This window comes from Callorhinus ursinus, unplaced genomic scaffold (assembly GCF_003265705.2).
Source record: "Callorhinus ursinus isolate GAN/ISIS: 27379988/994484 unplaced genomic scaffold, GSC_fseal_2.0 scaffold85, whole genome shotgun sequence".
Lineage (NCBI taxonomy): Eukaryota > Metazoa > Chordata > Mammalia > Carnivora > Otariidae > Callorhinus > Callorhinus ursinus.
Genome location: NW_027397147.1, coordinates 3,422,751 through 3,440,585, shown reverse-complemented (window position 1 = coordinate 3,440,585; position 17,835 = coordinate 3,422,751). Strand labels below are relative to the sequence as shown.

Below are 17,835 nucleotides of genomic sequence, written 5' to 3'. Positions count from 1 at the left end.
TCTACTTAAAACTTTTAAAGATAATAATAAAATCATAAATAAATAAAAATAAAATCAGCTGCCTTTAAAAAGATAAAAACTAAAAATGGTTTGTGTAAGGGGGCGCGGGGCTGGGAAATAATGTACCTGCCAACCTCAGGCAAACCAGGCGAGCGGGCAGGAGGCAGAGGGAAGGAACGTCCCTTATGCTCCCACCACACACTTTTTTTCCTGAGTGTAGAATTTGTGTGTATTCATCATAAATAGAGAATTTCAGGAAAGTACAAATCCAGAAATTATTTATATGTGATGGGAAGGAAAGAAGGAAGGGAGGGAGGGAGGGAGGGAAAGGAAAGGGAAGAAAGAAAGGAAAAGAAAAGAAAGTTTGTCCTCTGAAAAGGATCTGTGGCTGATCGGTGTTGGTTTGCATGTAAATCCACATATTAACAAGTAGAAATCTAATCAGTACGTATAGTGCCTTTGCATCACACATCCCCCACCAGGCATGGCAGTTCCATAGTCTCTGGTAAACTCTTTGGGCTAAAAAGAGACGCTGACTGGTGGCACCATCTGTCTTGTTGGGTTAGGGATTGAATTTGCAGTGGATTTCTTGTACCAGTCTTGTCTTTGAGACGTGACTACTCTGCCTGAGACTATAGGAGGGGAGGACTGGAAAAACGGGAGGGCTGGAGGGTTCTTCCTCATCTATCCATCCAGCTGGCCAGCCACCAAATTTACTGAGATTGAGCCATTAAACAGCCACTGTTCTAGGCATTGGGGATGCACTGAACAAAACAGACACAGTCCCTGCTCTCGTGACTTCCTTTCTGCTGAGGTCAAGTCTGAGACATTTGGATCCCAGTTCTGTGCACGCAGCCCGCCCTTGACTGCTCCACTGGACAGTGCAATGCAGCACAGTTCAGTTGGTTTTACAATTATTGTAAGACCGGAATTGTCAAGTGCATTCAGCACTTGAACTCTCACACCTTGGCATATCCATAAATCTAGAAATTTCTCTTGAATTGTGGTTGCATAGGAAACTTGGAGGGCTGGGGCCACCAACCCAAGAGCCCTTGTGAGAAAGGGGAGTAAATAGATCTCTCAGCTCAGAACTGTAGGGTTATGCTGGAGCAGGAACCAGTCTCAAAGCAGTGCGGCCCCCAGAGCACACCTGTGTGTGCCCCCGGCCTGTGTGGAGAAGGAGCAGGTGAAAGAGAAATTAAGAGAAGTTCTTAAACATATCGGGGAGACTCCCAGCGCACTCTAGCCCGGCAGCGTGAAACTACAGCAAATCTGAACCTCTCCCTTCTCTCCCTCACCGGCCCTAAAACCTCTAACTAGGCCCTCACAATTTGCTAAAACACACACCTCCTAGAGAAACAAATGATCCTGTTTTGATCAGAGGCCGTCTCCCCCACTGGACTGCTGGCTTCATTAAAGCTGTGTCTGGCTTGTTCGCTGTTGTGCCATCTCAGGTAGATGCTCAGTAAGTACTTGTTCATGAACGAATGCATCTGAGCCTCCCCGGCCTCACCAGGAGGCTGGCCATGACAGATGAAGATGTCTCTTGTGGGTTGAGGAGTGAGGGACCGACGGCTTGAGGATTCCACATTTGCCCTCTCGCTAGAGGAATTCCGGCCAACATAATAAGACATGAAAAAGGAACTGAGTATAAGTATTAGAAGGAGAAGAGAAATCGGTATTTGTGAGAGGCTGGTGATTCTACCTCAGTGATTGTCACCCAGGGGTTGACGGGGGACATCTGGCCGTGTCTGGAGACATCTTTGTCACACTGGGGGAGAGAGGGCTGTCTGCCACTGGCATCTCATGCATGAAGGGCAGAACGGCTGCTACAGGGCACAGGACGGCCCCCCAACCCAGATTGATCCAGCCCAAAATGTCACTGGTGCCAGGGTTGGCATAGCATGAGTAACAGGAGAACAGACTCCTGGGCCCCAGAGAAGGGGGCTCTCTCCAGTGAGGCTCACCTATCCCCTCAGCCCTGATTTGTGAGGAGGTTTTAGTTAGCACATGAGAGGCTTGGTGAGAATGAGGTTTCCTCTCTTCGGTCAGAACGAGCGCCCCCTGCAAGGGCTGCAACTCTGAGGGCTCCCGAGCTCTGAGGGCCACCAGAGCCAGGAGGCAGGGCTGTGCCACTCGGCTGCCCTGGGGTCTGAGAGGCTCGACCCAGCTTCCAGGGGCTGACGGTGCCCGTGGTGCGCGAAGGTGTGTGTGCATGGGCTGACTCGGACTGTCCAGCTTCTCTTCTACTAGAGCGCCCTCGGGCGGCCTCGTGGGCATCACCACACGCTGACAGCATGTCTCCTGTTTTTGTCCAGACACCAGTTCTAGAGTTTCAGAGCCGCTTCGCAGCACCTTTCCTGACCTGCTTTCAGACTCAGCCAGCAAAGACCTGCCCGGACGCATTCTGTTGGATATAGACAACGATACAGAAAGCACCGCCCTGTGAAGAAAGCCCCGCCCCCGCCCCGCCCCCTTTCACCCTGGTGAGCAGAACAGGCGCAGGTGCGCGCTTCTCTCTGCAGACCAAACAGTGAAGAGCTTGCAGTGAAGGGAAGAGAAGGTCTGGCATGCAGGCCTTCGCCTTCCCACAGCCCCAGGAGAAGGTGGAGGCTGACACTTTAAGCTGAATGACCTGTGTCTTGAAGTTGGCTTTCTTTACACGGGAAAGAAATCATGCCAAAAAAATTAAAAAAAAAAAAAAGAAAAAGAAAAAAGAAGTACCCAGAATGGAAAGAGTATTATTGCCGAGATGTGTGTAGGAATCTTTGTCACTGCCGTTGAGGCAGGTGGCACGAAAGGCAATTTGGAATGAAGAAGAAGCAGCGCGTGAACTATCTATTTAATAAAATACATGCATTATGCAAATCGCCTACTTCCTGCTACTTGGACTTTCATTCTTATATATTAGGAGGGAGGTTCCTCTCCTTCATAATTGCTGCAGAATCATTTTGTATGAAGTATGGTCGTGCCTCCCCAACCCCCTCAAAATCACGAGCATTGATGGTGACTGCTGGATCCGTCACCTCAGCAAACTGGATGTGACTTGTGCCTTGTTGGATTGCCAGAATGTAGAAAGAAATGTACTGTTTTTTTTTTAAACAATGTAATTGCTACTTGATAAGGACCGAACATTATTCTAGTTTCATGTTTAATTTGAATTAAATATATTCTGTGGTTTATATGAAAACCTTATAATTCTCGGAAACAAAACTGGCTTGTGTGTGTGTGTGCATGCATGCGTGTTGTCTTGTTACTTAACCAAACAGAATTTGGGTGAGACATCAAAGATCCCTGTGCCTCCAGAGTACTTCCTATACTTATTAATGACATTGAAAATATATACCCATAAACCCATTTCCCCCATATCTTAAATTTATATTTGCTTAAGGCTGACTCTCTCCCTCCTCAGAAGCCATCCCCCCTTGACTGTAGATCAAGCTCCTCGTAGAGACCAAAGGTCTCAGTGTCGGTTGCCCATCGGCATTGAGCCCCTTCTCCAGGGAGCCCGCTGTGCGCAGTGAGGCATCTCGGCGGCACCTTGGACGTGCTTCCTCTGCAGCGCTGGTGCTCAGGAGGGAACTGAGATGCCGTGCTTGCCGAGGAGATGGTGTGGGTGCCTGGGGACCAGGAAGGTCCGTGCTGGACATTCTCCCCAGAGTGGCACATGTGTTTTGTTATCGCTGGCTCTGAAACGCAACACACACCCTCTTTATTTGAAGAATGTTTCAGTTTTCACTCTCCTTCATTTGTTAAAATCTCCCAACCCCAACAGCTCCAATCTAAAGAAAAATGGTAATAATTTGGTTTTGTCTGCGTGTCAGAGGTAAATACCAAACCAAGGCTACTGCCCATCTTCTTGATGGGGGCTCGGCTTGCATTCGGAGCTGCAAGCGCATCATGGTGGAAGCATCTGTGAGGTCCTGCAGAGACATGATTACCCCTGCTGAGACTGTCACCACCTTGCTGTCCCCTTCTGGCACTAACACCATCAGAGAGGAGAGGTTTTATAATCTAAACTCATAGTGGTCATCCCTGGTCATCCAGGAAGGTGCTGGTGTCTAGGAAGATGCTGGTTTCCGTTTCCTTCCCTCAGAACAGTTTCTCATAGAACGTTCTAGCCCTATGTGCTCAGGCCTTCTCTTTCTGCTCCCCCACCCATGGCAACACCAGGGTCAAGCCCTCTTCCTCGCACCACGCCTTGCATTCAGGACCCATCTAACCTGTTCTTGGTCCAGCATTTGGAGACCCTTGTCCCCCTCCTGGGACTCCAGCTCCTGGTGCCCCACAAGTCCAGTGAGCCCCACAGGTGCTCATATTTGAAGGTATGAAGACAGACCCTCCACTGCCTTCTCCACCTGACATTTGTTCCCACCAGCTGATTTTCCCATTAGCACCATGGCCCTGGCGGTCTGTGACCATATTCCAGAGCCTTCCCTCTCTTCCCGTAGACCCTGTTCTGCCATCTCTTCATTCCGGGGCACCAAGTGACATCTGTGACTCACAGTCTATTGCATCACATGGGGTAGCAGCTCACTGGTGGATGTTTCTAAGCCTCCACTTTGGAATGTCGTAGTGGCAGCACTGGGGACAAGGAAAGATCTGGCACGGCCAAGTGACAAGGGGAGAGTGATCAGAGTCAAAGCCAGAGAGGGGCCTGGCCATGAGGGGTAATTCCCATCAGGGCATGTGGGCTTCATCCCGGGAGCTTGGGAGAGTCACTGAAGGATTCTAGGCAGAAGAGTGGCGCAGTCGGATTCACTCTGTTTGCCTGTGGCTGCACAATGAGCAACACTGGAGGCAGGAAGGCCAGCAGTCGGGAGGCTGTGACAGTGACCCGGGGGAGAGGTGGCATCAGCCTGCGTGTCCGTTGTGATGGCTCCCACTGAGACGCACTTCCAACCCCCACCAGTGGCAGCAGAGGTTTCTGTGGCTTGGCTGGGGGGCCACGTGGGGAAGGAGCTTAGGACCCCAGCAGAGCCTGCTGGGCCTCCCCTCCCCTCCTCGGGCCCTTGGGAAGGAACACTTAGCCTCCCCCTGAAGCCCACTTGCTGCACACCGTCCCAGGCTCCGGTCAGGGGCCAGTTCCTGAGGGTCTGGAGAGTAGCCACGTTAGCGAACGGCTCCCCACAAAGGCAGGGATGTGCCTTCGCCAGACCCACCGCTGACCTCGGGACCAATGTGGCAGAGCCAGGCCTCTGACAAGGCTGGCCCCAGGTCCTGAGAGCAACCAGCAGGGACTCCAGAGACACACTGGGTGACTAAGTGAAGCCAGTGGCTCTTCAGCCTCAGGGTTTCCTGTCCGTATTCCTTTCAGGTGTGGAAATCGGGGTCCCTGGAGAGACTGCTCTGAGAACAGAGTTCCGAGTTCTGTTATGCCAATAAGTGGTTCCAGTCCGCCCCAGCTCCCTTTATCCCAGGACCAGAATCACGACTCGAGGCACTGGCCTCCCCCAGAGATGGCGTCAGGGCTGGCTCTGTGGGCCTGCCCTTGATCTTAGCTGTGCACGCGGCAAACAGCCTGTGTGGGTCATTCTGGCAGACCCCAGCAGAGCCCAGAACACAGAAAGGAAGATGGCTGGGAACAGGGGGTGGCTGCTCTTCAGGTCCAAAGCCCCACTGCCCCTCGGCCAGTAGAGATTTGCTGTGGGGTTGCCCATCCTTCTGGCCGCTTGTTTGAGGGGAAGCAGCCTTATGGGAATTAAGCAGAGAAAGAGAGTCAATGCCAGCACTTGGGAAGTGCACACATTTCCCGATTTTCTTAAAGTACAAGATTCCAGGGCGTCCCCTCTGGTCTACTTCCCAGAGATCATATGGAAAAGCAAGTGTCACAGCAAAGAAAGCTCTGGGGACCAGCTATTCCTTCACCCAAAGCCAGCAGGAGTGGAGGCAAGCGGTGGCCTGCGGGTCCCATTCCTTGCGCTTTGAACGTGAGCCGGGCAAAGTCCGAATGCTAGTGCTCGGCCCTGGAGATGGGGCTGCTGCCAGGCTGGGGGGTCTGGCAGGTCTCTTCACTTGTTTATCTGTTTGAATTTCGCCCTTGGTGTCACGCAATAGACAAGAAGAGTGAATAGCCTTTTGAGAAGAGGCAGCTTTGACACTTCTTTTCTCCCCTACCTTCTACCCTCCATTCCCTTTTAAGAAGAAAAGAGCTAAATGTCACGTTGAAAATGGCCCATGAACTCCTTTGAAGCCTCACGGTAAACAAACGAAGCTTTATTATTTATTTCCTTTCATTACAAAAACAGGGCGCGGACAACAGACTGGACCCCTGGGCTCACCCCCCACGTTAAGCAAAGTAGCCCCAGAGAAAGATGGCACAGCTAACGCAGATGATGAGATTGATGTCCAGAAGGGTTTTCACGAGGGGGTTTTCTTCCAAGGAAACTATGACAGGTTCCGCTTTGCACGGGGGCTCCTTATCCAGGCTCTCCATTCCACAGAGCCACAAGATGGCTCGCATCACTTTGGACCGCTTTGGGGTCGTGTCACCTAAAAGAACCCAAAGGAAGGTCATGAGGATGTGGGCTGTGTCTCCCAGAGAAGGGAGCAGAGGGGCCGACCAGCTGTGTTCCATGCCCCGTGAGAAGTATTTTCCGTACCTTTTCTGGAAAGTATTCATGAATACCTAATCTGGAAGAGTGGTATTTTCAGACTTGTCATCACTTTCAGATGAAGAGACAGAGCCTCACTTGACTGACTTGGGTGAGGCCATGTGGGTAAGCAGTGGCAGGGGTGGGTTTAGAAGTCAAATCTGTCTGACTCCCTCCTCTCTATCACATTGCCTGCCAGAAGGCCCAAGGCCGAGAAGGGCACTCTTGTGGGAAACTCTTTCCCCATTTGAAGCTGGGGCTGCAAGCTCCACGGCCTTTAGAACCAGGCACATGGTCAGGGGGAGCCACCTTGCTTATTAAACTTGTCAAAATATGAACCAGGAAAGATTCTCTCATTTTTATTGAAACACACGGTCTTCTGGATCTATCTCGTTAGGTTGACATGGATACAAAGCCACAGAACGTTTTTACGTGTATGTACATGTATACTGATAGATGTAAAGGGCCACGTGTGATGGTAAATTGACAGCCCACGGCCGCAGGGTCATGGGGAAATAGGGGTGGGTGGGGACCTTGGCTCACTGAAGGGCACAGCCCAGGTCTGAAGGGCCTGCTTTCCAAGCTCCGGACAACGTGAGTCATGCAGACATGGGGGCCCAGTGTTGTTACATCTTCCCACGTTTCAAAAGGAGATGGAAATCTGGAATTTTATGTGAAACCTCCTGATTTTTCAATGTTAACTCACCTTTTATTAAAATGGTAGGTGGACTATACCACAGTATGTCTGCAAGCTGCCAATTTGAAACCAGCAATTTAGAGAAAGCCAATAGTATTCCAGCCTACCTGGTGAGATTTCATGGGGAGTGAGTGAGCCATGTTTTAGCAAGCACTCAACATGCGTTTGTTGTTATTGCTCCCCACTGAGCATCTGCTGAAAGTTAGAACAGATACTGGGGGCCAGGGGATGCTAACATTCCAAGGACACCCCCCTTCTGGCTGGTGATTTGGTAGAAAAATCTCCCCTTAAACACCTAATGCTCCTTGGGCTTCTACTGTAACCGAGGAGAGGCAACTCACAGCAGTGGGGTTTGGCTCTGTTTTCCTGAACAATCTCCAACTGGATGTTGGTGATGCTGGCCTCTGGTGTCCCATTCGGAGAGATGGTAAGAGTCTGGGGAGTTGCTGGTGGTACCTGTTCCTTCTGGACCATGGGGTCATGACGAGTAAACCAGGTCAGGCGGCTTACCTAAGGAGCAGAATGGATCAGATTAGGGTCCCCTGCTCGAACCCATGTTCCGCCTCACATGTGAGAATGCCCCCTCATCACTGCACCTCCAACAAGTTCCAGCTCCCTGCCCTCTGAAGAATCAATGGACATTTCCCCCACGATTCCCCTGGCTTTCTTCGGCAGCCCTAATTCTGTTGGGATCTCACCCTCCTTCATTCTGGCCCCCCAGAGCTTAACCTGGGGCTTTTGGGGGGACCCCCCCCATCAGCCATTCAGCACGTGCATTTCTCTAGCCACAGAAACTGAACTGGTTCATGGGTAAACATGTGTTGAGCTGACTGCATCGATGGGAATTAGGAACTCTGCCAGAAATGCTGGGACAAACGTGTTTCTGCTTTTGCTTGATGAGCATGAGAAAAGATAAAATCCCTGGAAACTGCCAGCCCCACACGGCGCCTGAAAATTGGGGCGGAAATGAAGGATGGATTCGGATGGTCTTCCATCCCAAATCAAGCTGTCCCTAAAGCCCAACCCTGGATGTCCCAGCTTCTTGAACAATCAAACCATCTTCGCTGAGGCCAGTTTGGGTCAGTTTTCTGTCACTCGCGGCCAAGGATCTCAGTGGTTATATGGTATCAAACCCAAAGGTACCATCTCCTTGGAGGGCGACTCTGTGAACCAGCTCACGATGGACACCGAGATCAGAGTCACTGCAGACAGAATCATGGAGAAATACAGGTAATGAACATCCTTCACCACGGTGGGGCGGTCATCTGGCTGGTCACACCGAGGCTGCGGGTAAATGAAGTCCAGGACCAACCGAATCAAGCCTAGGAGAAGGCCCAAGATCAGACCTGAGAAGGCCCCCTGCAAATCAGAGCAAGGCCATCTTAGAGACGTCCAGGGTTACGGGGCAGCCTGAGCCTCTGCAGACCTCGATGAGCCATTTTCAAGAGCCTGCCTTTCTAGGGACGGTCGATGCAGGCGTCAGTAATTTGAAAAGGATTGCAGCTACTTATCTGTTTATCTTTCACACATAACTAATCACTCATGAATAATTCACTCATTCCTTGTGAACTTAGCTTCCTGTTTCATGACACAATGCATCGAAACAGAACCCCCATGGTTGCTCTTCAAAGGCCAGGTGGCCCCTTCCCCACACCTCCGTCCCCAGAACTCATCCTCCAGAATGCCACCAATGTCACTAAGACATCTTCATGGGTGCTGAGCTACCTTTTCATTGGTCCATTTCCAGAAGCATCCCATGATGAAGACCACGGCCACGGGTGGCTGCAGGTAGGAGCTGATGGACTGGATGTAAATGAAGAGCTGGCCTCCCTGGCTGGCCTGGACCACGGGCATCCAGAGGATGGAGACCAGCACCAGCAGCAACACGAACACCCTAGTGCCAGGCGGAGAGAGCCCCTCATTAGCATGTCTTCCCCAGGAACACTTACTGCTCTTTCTCTGTTACAGTTTTATTGAGGTAGAATTTACATACCACAAGATTCACCCATTCTAAGAGTACAATCCTGTAACTCTGGGCGATGCAATCAAGTTTTACAAGTCCATTACTCCAAACAAGTTCCTTCGCGCCCATTTACAATTTATTCCTTATTTGCTCCCGTTTCTATGGGTTTGCCTTTTCTGGACATTGCACAGAAATAGGATTCAAAAACAGCATGGGGTCTTTGGCAGCAGTTTCCTTCACGTAGCATGCTTCTGAGGTTCATCCATGCATCGTGCATGATCACAGTATGTCATTCTTTTTGTTGAAAAATATTCCATTGAATGGATCTACCAAGACATGCCACTGTTTATCCTGCGGTGGTCAGTGGACACTTGAGTTTTTTCTATTTTTCCACTCTTGTAAACAAAAGCTGCTAAGTGAATATTTGTGTTCGCGTCTTTATGTATTTCTGGGAATGCAATCTTTATGTAGACGTTATGTTTTCATTTCTGGGTATGTTTTCATTTCTGGGAATGCAACTACTCGGTCATATGATAAGTTGTATGTTTAATTTTTTTAAAAAACTGCCAAACTGTTTTGAACAGTTGAACCATTTTACATTCCCACCGGCAGTGTTAAGAAAGTTCCAACTTCTCTATCTCCTTGTCGGTCTGTCTTTCTTTCTTTCAGATTTTACTTATTCATCAGAGACAGAAAGAGCACAGCAGAGGGAGTGGCAGGCAGACGCTTAACTGACTGAGCCACCCAGGCGTCCCTCTGTCTTTCTGATTATAGCCATTTTAGTGAGCGCGTCATGGTATCTCCCTATAGTTTTCTAGGGTTATGATCTCATTTTGCAGATCATTCTAGACCAAAAGTCCTTTGCCAACTACATGACTTGCAAATAGTTTCTCCTTATCTGTGGCTTGTCTTCTCATTTCCTTAATAGTGTCTTTTGAAATGAAAAAGTTTTAGCTTTAGATGAAGTCTAACGTATTTGTTTTGTTTCTTTTTTTCTTTTATGGGTTATGTTCTCAGTGTCAGACCTAAGAACTCTTTCCCTAACCAAAAGCTAAGATAGCCCTCGGGGCCCCAAGATGCTTATTAGCATGTATTTTACATAAGATTCGCATACTGTCCATTTTGGTCCCTTCTGTTCCCCCCCACTAGATTTCAGGACCTTACAGAAGCCTTAGTAGGGAAAGCTTCCCCACCCCCCCACCCCGGCCCAGGCCCCAGAGCCCCTTCCTCCCTTTTACCTGGCTAACTCCTATTCATCCCTCAGGTCTCACCCAGTCGAGGCTAGGGACTCCTCTGAATCCCTACATCTCCTGGCTCCTCCTCATAGCACTCACTGGGGTTGTGATTTCTTTTTAATTATCCTCTCTCTTTAATCATCTTCTCTTTAGCTTTGTGAAAGCAGAAACTGAATCTTTGCTTTTCCCTGCTCTGCGTCCAGCCACCCGGCACATAGTCGGTGCTCAGCAAACATCTCTTGAATGAGTGATTTATTCATACAGAGTTTTAAGGAACGTCACCTTTGCCATCAGAAGAGGCTGAGCCTCCAGGATGAGTGGCTGGTCGGGCTTTGCCCCTGGGCGGGCTCAGCTTTCTCCTCCCTGGGTTTCTAAACTTTTCACTCTCCTTCCCCAGGCCCACTGAGTACAACCTTACCTGCCTACAATCATGAGCTCCTTCTCTGACGCCTGAGGCCGGATGTAATCCCAGAGGTCCATGGTGAAGACGGTGCTGGCGCTATTAAAGACGGAGGTGAGGGAGGACATGAGCGCCGCCATCATCACAGCCGTCATGAGCCCACGGAGCCCTGGGGGCGAGAGGGAGGTCTATGGGCCTCAGGCTTTTCCTGCTAACTGCTGCTGCCTCCACTCATGACCCCATTAGCCCGGGCCCACAGCACCAGCTGATCTCAGTAGGTGCCACCGGGAGGAAGCAGAACTCAGGGGTGGGACCCATGAGGAGGGACAGGGGCTGCAGCAGGGGCATAGGAAGGACCTGGGTTTTATTTGAGTGCCCTGGCTCTGGGGCTCAGTCCCTCAGCCCAGAGTGCACTCCCTCCTGCGGCCCTCCCATCCTGTCCCTCCCTCAGACCAGGGCCTGGCCAAGGTCTTCCCTTCCGGGAGCGCCACGGGGGCTCCATTTAGGGATGAGTGGACATTACCTGTGGGCAGGAGTTCCAGCACCAGTTTGGGATATGCGATGTCGGAGCAGCCAGAGGGGTTGCTACAGACCTTCAGGCAGGTTTCTGGATCTGCACAAGCCACTTGATCTGTGGAAAAAACAAGGCCCAGGGTGAGCAGACAGACCCTCTGAGCCCAGACCGAGCCACTAGCATGGCCTGACGTAGGCCCATACCAGGAGACAGGATGACTCTCTCTACCTGTATAGCTCAGTGAAAAAAAAAAGGAGCCTAGATTTTATAAACCACGACCTTCTTACTTAACCTTGCCCTATCTGTAAAATTGGGACAGTAATGTAAGTCTACTTTGTACGATTATCATGAGGGTTGGCCGAGATGACAGACGTAATGTGCTTGGCCCAGAAACTGATATGTAGGAAGCACTGAATGCACTTCGGCTGTTATTACTCTCACCCAAATAAAACTGAGACACCTAGCGGCCATTCTCCACAGCGTCCCCCATCAGGCTGCATCCCCCGGACCCCCCGAAATGGGGACACAGGCAATTCATATCTTGCCTACAGTTCCTTGGGGATGCACAGGAGAATGCCATTGCCCCACACAGGGCAAATATTTTCCAAATCCCTCTTTTTCCCCAGCTCCTCAAGAGCTGTTCTCGTATTAGGCTCCTAACAACCCAGCTGTGCTAGCTGAGTATCTCTCTCCCCCTCTTCCTGCATTTCTGTGTCGGGTCTTTGCTCTCCTGAGCAGCATTCTGATTTTCTGGTGTAAAGCCACCCAGGCTTCCTGGCATCTGCAGTTCGTCATCTCTTCCTAGTATGACGATGAACACGCCCCAAGCATACACGTCCATACTCCTGCTTGGAGTCCAGAGCATGAGGCAGAGCAGGAGCTCAACAAATTTCTGTGGAACAGAGCTAGCTATCACAGTGCTTACTTCCACCGTTTCACAGATAAAGAATCAGGGCGAGGGACCTGAGTATAAACACCCAGCAAGGTCATGCCAGAGGCAGAACTGAAACCCAGGTCTCCTGACTTGAAATCCAATTTTTCAGAGAAGGAAGACCAAGAGAGTATATGCTTTTCTGTCTGTAATGAGTCTGGCAGGCACCCTACCCAAGACTTAGTCCTGGCCACTGGGACCTTCAGAACTCTGTATGGTCTCAATGGTTTGACACCTGCGTCTGAAGGATACCTTTCTTGTCGCCTTCTGACTTCCTCAGCTCCTGACATCTGAGTTAACCAATGCTCCTCACCAATGCCCCAATGCCTACCCAACACCACTCACCCCAGCTGGGCCACTTACTACCTCTCAAGTCTCCTTCACCAGGTGGACTGAGAAATAACTCCCGTAAATCCCTCCTGAGCCCCCTCTGCTCAATCCAAAGTCTTCAGTCCTTGCTTCTCATTTTGAAGGGTGATGGGCTGCCTGTCCGCCCATCTCGAACCTCAGTTTACAAGTGAACGTGAAGCCCTCCCCTGCTCATGCCAATTTCCTGCCTGGTTCCAGTGCATTATCAAGGTCATGATGACCACTTAACTGAGACCCCAAGTGTAGATGTTTGACAGTATCTCCAGATGAGGTTGTACACTTAGTCTCTATATTTTTACCTGCATTGAAACTGCTAATTTAATAAATATAACCACTTAAAGGACACCACAATTTTAAAATGCAGTATTGTTCTATCTTCATTTTCTTTTTAATGTAATGTAAGACCTAAGAAATGGATATAGCCCTAGGCCCTTTCATCCACTGGGAAGTCCAAGGGCAAACTGGTCTTCATAAAATTTCTCCACACATTATTATGTCTTCTCAAAGGCTGAGACCCTTCGACTCACGAACATACACCAATGGGTGTTGTGGCCACAATTAATAATACAATTGCTACCGAATAGAAGTAGATGCCTCCAAAGCTCTGGTTCAAGCCTTAGACAAAATTAAGACTGTAGACCAAAAGTGATATTTGAAGAGAAGTCCTGAGCAGAAACAAATCTTGAGAAAAATGCTTTTGACAGGTCAAAGTTCTTGGCTTTTTATGATTCTTCTGAGAAGTCTTAAAAGAAGATAAGGAAATAGTTTCATTCCCATGCCCAGAATGTTGTAAGGAGCCTCCCAGGTCAGGCAAAGGTCTTATTCACATTCAGATCATATGGACTTTACCTCTTTTTGTCCAAGAGCTCCTCTCTCTCTCTTTTTATTTATTTATTTTTTTTAATTTTATTTATTTATTTGAGAGAAAGAATGAGAGAGAGAGAGAGAGCATGAGACGGGGGAGGGTCAGAGGGAGAAGCAGACTCCCTGCTGAGCAAGGAGCCCGATGCGGGACTCGATCCTGGGACTCCAGGATCATAACCTGAGCTGAAGGCAGTCGCTTAACCAACTGAGCCACCCAGGCGCCCTCTCTCTCTCTTTTTAAAGATTTATTTACTTTAGGGAGAAAGGAAGAGAGAGAGCTTGAGCCCAGGACCCTGAGACCACGACCTAAAACCAAGAGTCAGTAGCCCAACCAGCTGAGCCACCCAGGCACCCCCAAAAGCTCCTCTCTTCAAGGTACACTGAGATGGAGCAAGACTCTCCCTGGGATATTTAATTAACTACATAGTTTAACCTTTGGTTGTTAACCTTAGGTTGTTTAACCTTCCAGACATGCACTTTTCAACCATGAAACGTGACAGACACAGTTTACAAAGCATGTTTGTGGCAGTTGTCCTTGTCTGTTCGGCTTCATCCGGGGAGCCTGGGTGGCTCAGTTGGTTAAGCATCCAACTCCTGATGTCAGCTCAGATCTTGATCTCAAGGTCATGAGTTCAAGCCCCATATTGGGCTCCATGCTGGGCATGGAGCTTACTTTAAAAAATATATATATATATATTCATCCTAGGATATCAGTTGGCTAAGCTACAACTGAAACCAACAGCCTTATGGATCATTAACCCACCATTGAGTAACAACCACCTACCTATCTTGGGCTAATTAATCAACCATTTCATATATGGTGTGGGTTCTCTTATCAGGCCCTCTGATAGTTGACATAAATGATGCTTCTGGGGGCGCCTGGGTGGCTCAGTCATTAAGCGTCTGCCTTCAGCTCAGGTCATGGTCCCAGGGTCCTGGGATTGAGCCCCACATCAGGCTCCCTGCTCCGCGGGAAACCTGCTTCTCCCCCTCCCACTCCCCCTGCTTGTGTTCCCTCTCTCGCTGTGTCTCTCTCTGTCAAATAAATAAATAAAATCTTAAAAAAAAAAAAAAAGGATGCTTCTGGCAAGGTCAGATCCAAACAACACAAAATCTCCTATTTCCAAATGCTAACATTCAATTCAATACAATTCTCACTGTATTCTTCACAACTCCATGGGGAAGATGTGGTTATTACACCTATTGTAAGGATAAGTAAATTGAGGCCCAGAAAGGTGGAAAGGCTTCCCCAAATCAAACAGCTAGTAAATATCATGAATAGGTCTCATACCCTTAAGGTATTCCAGAGCTCAGGTGGGGATGATTGGGTTTATAAATGGGTACATTTCTAGACTTGTGTTTTACTGTTTTGGGGGGTGGTTTTGCTTCTCTTTTAATTTCCACTATGAGTCCTTTCAAAGTGCGTACCATTTATCAGATGGATAAGCGGAAGGTGTTGTCCAGGCTCATTATAGCTCAATATTGGAGCATCCTTTTGGGTGGTTTTGGACCCAACTGAAGATTCAGGGGGAACTGGCAGAGCAGACATAGAGGGAGACATGGAAACAGGAAGGTAGAGTGGCTTGGCCTGGAGCCTGGCACTTTAGGCAAGGGCTTCTCAATTTTGGGGGGGAGCTTATTAAATTGCTGGGCCTCAACCTCAAGAGATTCTGATTCAGCAGGTCTTGGACAAGGCCTGAAAGTTTGCATTTCTTTTTTTTAATTTAAATTCAATTAGCCAAGGTATAATACATCATTGGTTTTTGATATAATGTTCAGTGATTCATCAATTCAGTGTAACACCCAGTGCTCATCATATCATGTGCCCTCTTTAATGCCCATCACCCAGTTACCCCATCCCCCCACCCACCTCCCTTTCTGCAACCCTCAGTTTGTTTCCTGGAGTCAAGAGTCTCATATGGTTTGTCTCCCTCTCTGATTTCTTCCCATTCAATTTCCCACCACTACCTCTTGTGTCCTCTGCACTATTCCTTATGTTCCACATATGAGTGAAACCATATAATTATGTTTTTCTGATTGACTTATTTCACTTATCATAATACCCTCTAGTTCCAACCATGTTGATGTAAATGGTAGATATTCATCCTTTCTGATGGCTGAGTAATAGTCCTTTGTATATATGAACCACATCTTCTTTATCCATTCATCCATTGAAAGACATCTTGGCTTAGCATTTCTAACAAGTTCCAAGGTGACATTGATGCTATTGGACTGGGAACCACACTTTGAGAAACACTTGTCCAGGCCTTCCAACACACCATGCCCACCTCACCCTCTCCACCCTACTTCACTCTCAAATTCCTTTTGCTTATTGTTAGTACCATATGCTAGAGTGTTTTGATTTATATCTTATCTTGCTTTTTCATGAGTACCATACTCATCTGTTACATTAAAAAGTCCTTAGGGACATAGAGCATAGCATTATGTTTCACTTAATCATGATTGTTGATTGACATGATTGTTGGCTGTTAAGAATGATGGTCAAGGTCTTGCTATTGATCTTCCAGACACTGACCCAAAGCTTGAAATGTAATTTGCTAAGAGAGACAATACCATCATTAAGAGCTGGGCTTTGGAGGCAGATGCACCCGGGTTCCAATTCCAGCTCACACAGCACTAGCCAGGTTAATTTCTAGCAAGTTACTTAACCTAGGAAGGGGTCTAGATTGCTCTTCCTTATGCACCACATCCAACCCATCATTAATCTTCTTGGATCCACTCTGAAACGTATTTTGAAACCACCCAGGGTGCTTGGGTGGCTCAGTTGTTTAGGTGTCTGACTCTGATTTCAGCTTAGGTCTCAGATCTCAGGGTCGTGAGATTGAGCCCCACATCAGGCTCTGTGCTGGGCATGGAGCCTGCTTAAGATTCTCTCTCTGTCTCTCTCTCCCTCTGCCCTTCCCCCCAAAAAAGAAAAAAAATGACCCATATGGATCAACTGTTGCCTCGTCCTCCTCACAGAGGCCATCCCTGGAAACCCTATCAAAAGAAACCCCACCAAGCATTCCCTGATGTCTCCCTGTGCCTTTTACTCACAGCTCTCAACACAACGAATGGCTCACAGCTCTCAACATAATCAATGAATGTCTCATTTACTTATTTCCTTATCTCTTGTGTGTCTCCTCCACCACTAGAATGTGAGCCCCACCAATGGCAGGGATACTGTTTGTCTTGTTCACTTATGGATCCCCAGGGTCTCCCAGAATAAGGCCTGGCAGATCATTGGCTCTCAGAATCTTTGATGGACACATGAAAGAATAAATGAGTGGATGAGCTTCAGTTTCTTCATCTGTAAATGAAAAGAGCCCTAGGGGCACCTGGGTGGCTCAGTTGGTTAAGCGACTGCCTTCGGCTCAGGTCATGATCCTGGAGTCCCAGGATCGAGTCCCACATCAGGCTCCCTGCTCAGCAGGGAGTCTGCTTCTCCCTCTGACCCTCTTCCCTCTTGTGCTCTCTGTCTCTCATTCTCTCTCTCTCAAATAAATAAATAAAATCTTAAAAAAAAAAGAAAAGTAAAGAGCCCTAACAATACCTACGTCATAAGGCTGTTTTGAGGAATAAATGAGATAATACATAAAATAAGAGTAAACACTTCTATAGTGCTTACCTCGTGCCGAGAACTGCTTTAAGCCTCATGAAGGATTATCCCCATTTTATGAGTGAGGGAACAGAGGCAAGTGGCTTTCCAAGGTCACACCGCTAGGAAGTGGCAGAGCCAGGATTCTGGCTGCAACATTCAAATCAGAGTCCATATTCAGAAAGACCACACTCTCTGTAAGACTCTTAGCATGATGAACGTAGGTTGTTTAAAGCTATGTTCTTTGTTCATATGTCAAGCCTTACCCAAAAGCTGTGTATTTTCCATCAAGTCACCACAAATCCCAAATCCCAGGTCTTACTCTGACCTGGCTTTTCCCAAGTCTTGTGCACCTTCCCTGGAACCAGGACCAGTGACTAGGTTCTTCATGCCCTCTGCGCTGGAGGAGCGGGAAGCCCAGAGTCTAGCACCACGGAGAGCCCCCCCCCCCCCCCGCCCCCTTCCTTGCCCAGCTTTTTGCTCCTAAGGCTTATTGTCCTAAATTATTTAGACAAAACTTCTAGGCCATCCTACCCTTTCTTTACCTGTGCATGACACTGTGTAGGATAAAATGCAGGGGAGGGAGCTCTCTACCTACCTTACCCTCCCCTTTGAGTTAATAACAGCCTTGGTGGGTACAGGAGGAAAGCTCAGTGATTCGGAAAAAGAGG

The 17,835-nt window shown here is 48.6% G+C and overlaps 2 protein-coding genes across 4 annotated transcripts in view; one reads left to right on the top strand and one right to left on the bottom strand.

Annotated features, from left to right (window-relative positions):
* Positions 1 to 3,211, top strand: part of ARHGAP17 (Rho GTPase activating protein 17) — a 52,273-nt gene extending 49,062 nt beyond the window's left edge. Inside the window, exon 20 of the mRNA XM_025855440.2 lies at positions 2,319 to 3,211. Coding sequence (XP_025711225.1) covers positions 2,319 to 2,449 — 131 coding nt within the window. The 3' untranslated portion in view covers positions 2,450 to 3,211. The remainder of the gene's footprint in view (positions 1 to 2,318) is intronic.
* A 2,959-nt stretch (positions 3,212 to 6,170) lies between these two features.
* Positions 6,171 to 17,835, bottom strand: part of SLC5A11 (solute carrier family 5 member 11) — a 45,353-nt gene continuing 33,688 nt past the window's right edge. For all 3 annotated transcript variants that reach the window (XM_025855450.2, XM_073887962.1, XM_073887963.1), the window contains 6 exons: positions 11,412 to 11,519; positions 10,907 to 11,057; positions 9,016 to 9,184; positions 8,434 to 8,649; positions 7,632 to 7,800; positions 6,171 to 6,492 (listed from right to left, as the gene is read on the bottom strand). In XM_025855450.2, the coding sequence (XP_025711235.1) occupies positions 6,290 to 6,492; positions 7,632 to 7,800; positions 8,434 to 8,649; positions 9,016 to 9,184; positions 10,907 to 11,057; positions 11,412 to 11,519 (1,016 nt within the window). In that variant the 3' untranslated portion in view covers positions 6,171 to 6,289. The remainder of the gene's footprint in view (positions 6,493 to 7,631; positions 7,801 to 8,433; positions 8,650 to 9,015; positions 9,185 to 10,906; positions 11,058 to 11,411; positions 11,520 to 17,835) is intronic.